Source organism: Protobothrops mucrosquamatus, unplaced genomic scaffold, assembly GCF_001527695.2.
Source record: "Protobothrops mucrosquamatus isolate PMUCROS unplaced genomic scaffold, P.Mucros_1.0 scaffold_135, whole genome shotgun sequence".
Lineage (NCBI taxonomy): Eukaryota > Metazoa > Chordata > Lepidosauria > Squamata > Viperidae > Protobothrops > Protobothrops mucrosquamatus.
The window spans coordinates 657,003-668,052 of NW_015386211.1; the positions used below are offsets into that span (position 1 = coordinate 657,003).

Below are 11,050 nucleotides of genomic sequence, written 5' to 3' on the forward strand. Positions count from 1 at the left end.
ACAAATTCAATTATTACAGCATAATCATATTTATAATAGTCTTCCTTCGTCATTAAATCAGAAAAAGAAACACATTTGAGACATTTTTAACCCATCCAATAACATTTAATGTCATATTTATATCTAACTTTAGCTAAGAGTAAGTCCACCTCCTTCAACCATTATTAAATCAAAAAAAGAAAAAAGAGGAAAAAAAAAAAGAACCTTTAGGACCTAAATTCCCACCCTTTTAATTAAGTCAAACAAATTCAATTATTACAACATTATCATAATTGTACTTCCTTCGTCATCATGTGAAGTGTTAATACCACTTTGCAATGCCTTGGTAAGGCCACACTTGGAATACTGCATCTAGTTTTGGTCACTACAATGGAAAAAAGATGTGGCCTTACCAAGGCATTGCAAAGTGGTATTATCATGAGGAACGGTTGCTGGAATTGGGTATGTTTAGTTTAATGAAGAGAAGGACGAGGGGGGACATGATAGCAGTGTTCCAATATCTTAGGGGCTACCACAAAGAAGAGGAAGTCAAGCTATTTTCCAAAGTACCTGAAGGCAGGACAAGAAGCAATGGATGGAAACTAAAGAGAGAAGCAACCTAGAACTAAGCAGAAATTTCCTGACAGTTAGAACAATTAATCAGTGGAACAACCTATTTCCGGAAGCTGTGAATGCTCCAACACTGGAAGTTTTTAAGAAGAGACTGGACAGCCACTTGTCTGAAATGGTATAGGTTTTCCTGTCTGAGCAGGGGGTTGGACTAGATGACCTCCAAAGTACCTTCCAACTTTATTATTATTATTATTATTATTATTATTATTATTATTATTATTATTATTATTATTATTATTATTATTATTATTATTATTATTATTGATCATCGCACAGATGTTCAGACTGGATTTGGCATTTTTGTCTACCTATCAAGTTCTTACCAAGACCTGGGATAGGCAGATGTGGATGTTTCATGGTATTACAGATATCGTAGCAGGATGGAAGCAGTTCCTAGTAAGGCCGCCTTTTGCAACTGACTAATGGTGAATTTGTCAAAGCCAAAACAATAGTTGTTTTGGGATTGCACCCAAGGCACCTATTACTATTGGTACTACCCTTGCTTGCCTTTGTCACAGTCTTTCTATTTCTATTTGCAGGTCTTTGTATTTTGTTATCTTCTCCAGTTCTTTCTCATCTATTCTCCTGTCTCCAGGCATTGCCACGTCTACTATCCAGACTTTTTTGTCTTTCTTATCGACAATTGTTAAGTCCGGGATGTTATGTTGCAGGTGCTTGTCTGTTTGAATTCTGAAGTCCCGGAGCAGTTTAACTTTATCATTTTCTATGACTTTCTCTATTTTATGATCTCACCAGTTCTTGCTTACAGGCAAATGATATTTCTTGCAGATCTTCCAATGCACCATGGTTGCTACTTTATCATGCCGCTGCTTGTAGTCAGTCTGTGCAATCTTCTTGCAGCAGCTTACCAGGTGGTCCACTGTTTCTTCAGGCGGCACTTACTGTCTGTTGCTGTCTTCTCAATTTTGACTTTGTATGCATTTGTTCTTAAGGCTTGGTCGTGTGCAGCCAGAATTAGTCCCTCAGTCTCTTTCTTCAACTTTCCTGCTCTTAGCCATTGCCAGGTCTTGTTATTATCTGCTTTTCCAGCTATTTTTTTTAATGTATTGGCCATGTAGTGCTTTGTCTTCCCATGCCTCTATTCTGTTCTTCATTTGGTCTTTCTTGTAGGCCAGTTTGGTTTATTATTATTATTATTATTATTATTATTATTATTATTATTATTATTATTATTATTATTATTATTATTATTATTATTATTATTATTTTGTTGTTGTTGTTGTTGTTGTTGTTGTTGTTCTTACTGTTATTGTGTCATATTGGAATTCAATATAATGTAGACACAAGCAATAGAACATAATCAAATCAGTATCTTAGACATTAAAAGAGCTGATTTCAACAAACTCAGAGAAAGCTTGGGAAGAATTCCATGGATGAAAATCTTAAAGGTTAGAACAACTCAAGAAGCTTGGGCAACTCTAAAAAAACATGATTATAAAACCCAGACCAGCACAATACCACTGAAAACAAAAAAGAAATCCAAGAAGAACCCATCATGGTTGCACAAAGAACCAGGGCTTTTTTTCAGCCGGAACGCGGCGGAACCGCGTTCCGGCACCTTTTTCCGGGCCGGCCGCACCGGAAATAGCCCCTCCCACACCGGAAATAGCCCCTCCCAAATTTTACTTGCATTCCTGTTCTCTAAAGGGGCGGTCCTAGGGTTTGATGAGGGCGTGGCCAGGTTTGAGTTCCGCCACCTTTTNGCCTACATCGTCCATATAGGACGACTCGGGAACTCAACTCCTACCCCGGGCAGCTCACCGATCCCCTTATGCCCAGGGGAAAGGTATCAAGCCGTTTGACAGCAGATGCTGGCTGTCAAACCGGCTTTTACGCAAAACAGGCGGGAGGCAGCAAACAGCTGCGACCAGCGAAATCGCCTGCCACCGGAAGTCTCCAATACCCAGAATTCCTGAACCAGCCATGCTGACTCAGGAATTCTGGGAGTTGAAGTCCACAAGTCATAAAAGAGCCAAGGTTCCCTACCCCTGCTCTATGCCATTCTGAACCATCTCACAATTAAGAACTCAACATTTGATATATTAATTTATCCACTTAAATCTTGCTATGATGGAGCTCAAGGCATGAAAAGCAAATTTCCTAGATAATCTCCTATCAAGGCACTACCTAAACCAAGAACCTAGCTTTAGTAAGGTCCTGCATTATGTAACTTTAAAATGTACTCTGATACATTATACATACAAATTATGTATGCTTTCCTTCATGGGATGCCAAAGATGCTTACCTGTGTAGATTCCCATCAAAGTATAGATCAAAGTATTAGATGGTCCTTTTGATGTCACAGTCCTATCTGTGGTGTTTACCATGCAGCTGCCTGTACCACAGCACACCACATCTGCTTCTGTGAGATTCACTAATACATTAAAAACATAAAAAGGAAAAAGGGATTTATTAATGGTCAAAATACAGACAAAAATGAAGGCTGTATATACAAATGAAGGCCAAATATACAATCAAGTTGTGATTCTGTGTCATCGGTTTTCAAGCTTTCTTTCATAGAAATTTAAACTGCCTTGGTGTTTTTATTTCTAATACAAGAAATATCCATGGGGTCTATGATACTCTCTGAACTTGGTTCATTCATTCATTCATTCATTCATTCATTCATTCATTCATTCATTCATTCAATTTCTATAGCCACCCATCTCAATGACTCTGGGTGGCATACAATTCAGAAAAGAATGTTACAATTAAAAATACTAAAAATATTTTAAAACACTGAAAACATCCAGATTAAATATACATAGGAGAAAGATACTTGATCTGTTAGTAATACAGCCAGGAAACAGGGCCATTGAGCACCCCAGGCACAGGAACATAGCCAGGTTTTAGAACCTTAGGAAAGGCTAACAGGGCTGGGGCCATTCTAATCCCTTGTACACTCTGTTATATAAAAAATGAATTCCTAAGTGGTCTCCACTGTGCATTCTTGCTGTAAAGTCCTTCTCTCTAAATGCTTTTTAGAGAGAATTGCTTTTCCTGGTCCAGAAGTTCAAGCAGTTATATCAAGAACTTGCTAATGGGTTGATGCACACGATGAAATAGAGTAAAGTTTCACAGTAGTATAATATTATTTGTGAATTCTCCCCTCCCAACCCACCCCCAGTAATTGTGCCTTTGAGTTGAGTATGGTCCTTTGAAACATTTCAAGAGTATCACTAACCGTTTCTGATTTGTTCCTAATAGTAATGTTTGGTCAATGAGGGACTTATATCCATTATGAATAAATCTTTGTAAAATTGCCCCATTAGCAATTATTTTAATTAATAACATTCAATCCCAAACAATTTCTTAGAAGAACTAACTATTGTTCTAATCCATCTAGCCTCTATTATCCTTACACTAAAGGATTAAATAAAACTTAAAATAAAAATAATTAAAACATAGAATATAAACCCATAGACTGATTCTTTAGTGTAAATGCTAGAAACATCATTGTTAGGGTCAGCTTGGTAATTTGTCAGCAGATTAGTAAAACTAGTGTAAAATTGCATGGGATTATCTAATATGCTAAACCAAAATTAAGAAACTACGTTCCGATTTAATGCAATATATGAACTATATCTGGAATCAGTTATTTGCAAGCCCAAGAGGCAGAGTAAGAGAACATAGGTCGGTTGTAATACTCGACAAGAGTTTTAAAAGCCTTAAAACATTTATTTTCTCATTACATTATTTACAAATAACATAGGCTTCATGTGTCTTCTTTACTACATGTCTACTTAAACATAATTACCTTTGTTAGGAGTCTGGTCAAAGACCAGAGATGCTATTAGATTGCCCCAGATTCCAGAGGACCGGTATATCATAAAGAAGATTCCAAAATACTGGGTAACTATATATTTTCCAATTTTCCCCACTTTCTGAGCATATAAATTGCCAGCCACAGTAAGGTAAGTGCACTTGGCTGACCAGAGGGGGGCTGCTCCCAGTCCTAAGATCATAGATGTGGGGATGAGTGTAAACCTGCCAAAAATACGTAATTTGGTTATTTTTATGAAACAAAATATAAATCCAAAACACTTATCATTGCACTGAATTTCAGAGAAATGTATTATTTGTACTCCCTCTGCAAGAACAAAAACAGAATGTAAACCGGGCAAATAATGATTTATGTGTTTTGTCATCATCACTCTAATGCCAGTCCTTACAGAGTTGCATAAGAGGTCACGATACAAGTACAGAATTAAGGCATCACCAACAGAGGTTCAAGTTGCTTCTTTGCAACTTTGGCACCAGAAACTCAAGTGATGTCCACCCTCTATTTGCCTAGTATAACAAGTATGGCTGTTTCTAGATAGGCTTTCTACAGTGAGCCAGGCATTAATAAAATCAAAACTAGGCTTGTGTAATGAATTTTACGTGTGTGATGACCCTGCGAGTGATTCAGAAACTGCAGCTCTTTAGAATGGAATGCTAAGTTTGTTCAGTTGGACTCCTTACCATTCCTATTTAAAATTTATTTCCTAAATTTGTAGAGTCAGTTTGTATAGTTATATATTATATAGACATATTTCCCCTCTCCCCACTGTAAAAGAATATGTTTTAATGATAGCTCGGACAGTTCCAGGGGATCATTGTTTTCACATGAAAAGTAAAAGTGTATTTTCAGGGTTACCTCAACTATTTCAGTCTGTTAATAGAAACCGATGAATATGAAGGAGGCATTCATGAAGATCAGGGGGGTTTTTTTGCATACAGAGCTATAAACAAATCCACTAGAAATGCCACATTGCTCAGAGCTTAAATATACAAGCTCTCCACATACACAAATGTGCTCATGAGGAACCTATTCTCCTAAATCTTCACTCATGATTTGTCAGGACCAAGAAAAAAATCACACAATTTTCAACCTGTTTTGTTTCAAAGCACCTTCTGTTCAGTTTTTCTGTACACTGTGGGTGTTGTGTGAACTCTATTGTTCTTGCCTATAAAGCAAGTCCTGAAAGAAAATTATTTGGATCAGGCCTTGGAGAAGAAGAGAAAGATACAAGCCAATATTTTCACTGCAAAATACACTGCTTATATACCCATTGCTCCTGTGATCCTGCTAGTAGGTGAAAATGCATGGACACAAAAGTTGCCCGTAACATGATTTTCACAACTGAGTATGCTACACTGGTTAAACAATTGCTACAGGCCTCAGAATGCTCAAGTTCAATTTTATCCTCAGCCATGGAGGATCTCAGCTTAGTCTATTCTACAAATGTCTTGTGGGAGAAAAATGATCGAGGGAGAGTTCTGTACATGACCTTGAGTTCCAAGAGAAAAAGTGGGATAGCAATCTAACAAAATAAATAAGCAAGCAAAAATTCTACTTGTGTGTGTGTGTGTGTGTGTGAGAGAGAGAGAGAGAGACAGAGACAGAGACATAGAGAGATTTGCATGGAGAAATTAGTGTTATAGCAGTAGATGAACTTGTCCTTATCCTGATATAAATGAAGATTTTTCCATGAAGACATTGTGATTCTGGAATGTCTACATCAGACATGTCAAACTTGTGACATCACATGACGTCACACGATGTATCGGAGCTTTTCCCCCATTGCTGGCAATGGGGTGAGCACGGTTTCCTGGTGACGCGTCCGGCCTGCGGGCCGGCAGTTTGACACCCCTGGTCTACATCACATCTACTTAAATCTGACTGCCTAATATAATGAAATGCAGGATATTCCAGAGATGTTATGCTACTAGGGATGGATTAATATGCAGATAGTGCTCGGCATACGCCTCAAACTTCCACAAACTGGATTCAGAACTTCCATTGCTAAGCAAGGCAGTTTTAAGTGAGTCATGCCCAATTTTATGAATTTTGTTGCTGTGGTTATTAAGCGCATCACCATGATCATTAAATGAATCAGGTAGTCATTAAGTGAATCCAGCTTTCCCTATTGACTGCTTGTCGGAAGCCAGCTGGGAAGATCATAAATGGTAATCGTATGACTCTGGGATGCTGAAGCTATGATAAATACATGTCAGCTGCCCAAGCAACCCAATTTTGATCACATGACCATTGGGACATTGTGAAGATTGTAAGTGCGAGGTCTGGTTGCAAGTTACTTTTTTCAGCACTGTCATACCTTTGAACAATCATTAAATGAATGGTTGTCAAGGACTACCTCTATAAGATCACATAAAATAAGCCCTCATAAGAAGAAATAAGATTTTTGAGAGTTTAATGGTCCAAGTCCAACTTATTTATGGCTGTGTAAAGCTACCTTGTTATATTTTTCTCACGCGATATTCTTGATTCTTTTGTATTCACTAGAGGTTGGTGGAAATTAAAGTACATGGGTTACATAGCATTCGCCAGACTAGTGCCCTCTGGCTATGTTGGGGAGGGGGTCTACTCCCAGATTTCTACTGCTAACCTGGCCAAAGTTCTGGATGGAGATTCAAGGAATCTCCAGGATGCTCCATCACTGGAAGTTTTCAAGAAAAGATTGGACAACCATTGGCTTGGGACAGAATAAGGGCCCTATGATTCTATGAACTGTACTTCTGAGACATCATGGGTGGGGTGGGGTGCGGAGGATACCAGGCTGATAAAATATTAGCTAAACTTCTCTTCCCCTACCCCAGGGGTCTTCAAACTTGGTTCTTTTATGACTTGTGGACTTCAACTCCAGAATTCCTCAGCCAGGCACGCTGGGAATTGAAGTCCACAAGTCATAAAAAGGCCAAGTCTGAAGACCCCTGCCCTACCCTTTCCTTTTGAAATGTAATTATAACTCCTGTCATTAGATGGTGCCTTTACTGGCTTTTGCTTGGTGTCACTTGGCTCAGGCTATGTTTGCTAAAGGAGATGTAAGTGGTTGCCTCAGCTACAAAAAGCAGTTGCTATACACTCTCCAGCATATCTGTTTATTTGTTCTGCTTTTTTGTTCCTGTTCTAATAGCTCATGAAAAGGGCTGCACGTGAGTGGCTGGGTTGTTCTGATGAGAAACCCTTCACTGACATATCAGAGGTGGACTGGTTAAAAAAAGAAAAGAAAAGAAAAGAAAAGACAAAAACAAAACCACAAACCAGAGATCAGCAAAACCATCTTAACCATCTATAGTATGGTCTAAAGCAACAGCTGCAATTTTACAGATGGAAATTGTGGCAACCCAAATGGCTATCCCTCAAATCCAAAATTAGTAAGACTATTTGATCTCTGATTCTCCCAGTGTCTTACTTTAAGTACATCTGAAAATGATCTCAGTGTGTGTGAAGAAATGCTCAAAGCTAAGTGAGGCAGAAGAAATACACCAAAGTTATTCACCACAGATCTGATCTTCTCTTTCTTTTCTCCTGTTATTCCAAGGGGCAGGGAACTGTTGCTGTGCTTTCATTCCCTATTTCCATTGCCAATAAGAGCTCTATCTGTATTGAAACTGGTATCATTTTGAGCCCTGGCCTGATCTCAAATATTTAAAAGCTCTCTCTTCTCTTCATCTTAGGGAGCTGAAGGCCCTATTTCATTCTTTAAAACTTACATACAAAGTTGTCTATTGGCTCTGTTCATTTGCAGGTCTTGGCATGTCATAAAACCCCCAGTTCTGTCCTTCAAGTCAATAAAAGTTTCATACCTCTTCTATAGATATTTTTCCATTTTTCTTCCCAGCTGCTATCTGTTGCTTCCTCAGGTATCAGTAATGTTTATAGCCTTAAAGCATTCATTAAAAACATCTATCAAATCCTAAAGTACTTTTGTGAAGCCCAAACCATCTAATGAACAAATATCAACCTATTTACTCTGTAGTTATACATTTTCCAATTTAGTTCGATTCAATTAGATTTTTCATGGTGGTATCCCCCTACAGATCAGTCAGCCAGAAATTATATCTGTTGTCCCAAATATGGAGAAAGGAAGGCAGAGCTGGGGAGTAGAGTTAAGTATGTCATCAGTTTAGAGTCCTTGCATTCCCACAAGCATTCCAAATCCAATCCCTCTTGAATTCTGTTAACCTTTATCTGGTACCCATTTAGTTTTAAACTTTAGGTAACTAGATTCTTGTTTATCGGCTGGAATAAATCTTTTATGCTGCAACCTTAAGAATGATCCTAATTCTTTGTGTCTGGCACAATACATTGCAAATGTCATAGGAATTAGGAAATACTTATTACCAGCTGGCATAGAAGTTTCCCAAAGAGAATGTAATATAGCAGCACATGGAGCCTACAATGGTCCACTTGCATCCAAATTTCTTAATGATGACTGATGGGAGAAACATAGAGGACAGAATGAGAGCAGCGTAGATCACACTCAGGGAGGCAACTCCCAGACCTTCTTCAGAGTGGAGGCTGCTCTGTACAGACAAAATGCAACAGAGGCACATATTTATAGCAAACACGATAATGCATGGGGGACAATGATAGATAAAAACAGAGGAAGACACAGTTAAGCCAGAGAGGTTTGGCAATGAAACCATGATATCAAACACATATGACAAATGCATTGTCATCACAAAATGCTGTCTTAGCTTACTGTGTCCTGACCTCTGAAGAAGTCAGAGCGAATGGGTGATGATGTCATCCTACACATTTCATCAAGCCTCCCTCCATGGGTGCCCACAGATTAAGGTCCTCTATTGGGGCATCCAGACTCATCAGTCTTTATTGTACAGAGCAATGAAAATATGTAGTGTCTTTTGCCATGGGGCAGTTTTAGAAAGGAAGCAGATTGACCAAGCCACCAATTGCCACCAATAATCAATTAAAGTGCTAATGTTTATCCAAAGCTATTCCAGCCTGAGAAAGTTAGGTGGTAAGTTCTTGTAATGTGAGAAAGACTTTGCTGAGGGAACAAACAGATAAGAGGGTGCATGGCCCACAGCTGCATAATGGACAGAGAAAGTGACTTTCAGAGGCTGCAAAGGAGATGGCGGGAGTTTTGTACTTTCAGAATTGTAAGGATTTGAATCTTTGAAAGGAATCTTACAATAAGGAAGTATTAGCACATCTGATGGTGTTTCCTATCTGGTCTACCTGGATGATTGATAGTTTATATCACGGGTATTCAAACTTGGCCCTTTTATGACTTGTGGACTTCAACTCCCAGAATTTCTCAGCCAGGCACACTGGTTTATGTAGTCATGAAAGGGCAGCAGGTTGTTGGGAATGAATGTTGTTGAAAGGTGATAGATGCTGAGGATTTTCTGCCCTGATACAACCAAATTTATTTGGTCACACCACCAGGATCACTGCTCTTATCTTGAGGCACTTACGATTTATTTCAATTTGCGGGTTAAAACTTTCCTCCATTATGCAACCTCACCTCATCTGTTTGAAAATAATAGCATTTTGCCTCTGAAAATCAGGTTTTCCCAAGGCAGCATGCAGAACATTAAAATTACAGATAATAGTTTTAACAGCAATTAAAAGACATAATGAAATAAATAAAGCAGCCACCAGAGTGGTTAATCATGTCTAGGCAATATATATTTAGTATGATAAGTATTATATGAATACACATCACACATACACAAATGCATAGGTATATATAAATGTACATGATCAGGAAAAAATAAAAGCAGAGAAATGTGGAAAGCAAATGACTTTATATCAATTCTATATAAGGTGGTAGCACAGTTGGTAAAACATCAGCCCACAACCATTGTGTCACATGACACTACTTAAAAGTCACTCCACCAATAAATATAATGGTTAGCATCCTAAACATTTTAGGTCCATACCCTTCAATTAATCAATCCAAAAAAAAAAAGAGAAGTGAAGTGAAGTGAAGAGAAGAGAAGAGAAGAAAGCATGTACAATTCATTCTCCACATATTCTGGAATGGATAGTGCGCAACAGGATCTCATAGATCCAAATATAGTTCACGTACCTGAAGGTTCTGGAGCCCTCCATAAGCAGTAAAAAGAAATGTGAATCCAAATGAAATCACAATAACGTTTTTCAGATATGAGTCCATAGCTGAGTCATCGAAGTTCCCAATGGAGAAACCTGAGAGATGATGGTCTAAGAATGGCTGGATTCTAGCTTTCCTTCACCTTTAACATAAAGGAGTCATGTTAGCTATATGAATACCTGCCCACGAAGGTTGCCTTCTTCGGCTTTGAAAATGTTACAAGTCTGGTAGCAACTGGGAAGAAATGGTACCAATTAACCTGATGTGAAGTATTGACTGGGCTCCACAGAAGGCACACAACATTTGTATGATGTCTTCTCTAAAATTTTGTAAATCATTTCCAGCCACAAGGCAACTTTCCAGATTGCTTTTTTTAAAAACAGATCTCCCTTCCTTGCCCACTCACATTGAAGGAGGAGTATATTTTAAGAAACAGGTGGGTGGGATACAGTTTTGGCTTACCATTCCATTGAAAAGGTCACTTGGAAAGCTGTAGCACTTACTATTTCCCAAAACAGTGTTCCTCAAAATATTTTCTTCCAGAT

General features: G+C 38.4%; 1 protein-coding gene across 1 annotated transcript in view; it reads right to left on the bottom strand.

The window, feature by feature from the left end:
• Positions 1-10,644, bottom strand: part of UNC93A (unc-93 homolog A) — a 20,897-nt gene extending 10,253 nt beyond the window's left edge. Inside the window, exons 1-4 of the mRNA XM_015818464.1 lie at positions 10,482-10,644; positions 8,765-8,946; positions 4,391-4,620; positions 2,879-3,007 (exon numbers count right to left, since the gene is read on the bottom strand). Coding sequence (XP_015673950.1) covers positions 2,879-3,007; positions 4,391-4,620; positions 8,765-8,946; positions 10,482-10,568 — 628 coding nt within the window. The 5' untranslated portion in view covers positions 10,569-10,644. The remainder of the gene's footprint in view (positions 1-2,878; positions 3,008-4,390; positions 4,621-8,764; positions 8,947-10,481) is intronic.
• Between the last annotated feature and the right edge of the window lie 406 nt (positions 10,645-11,050).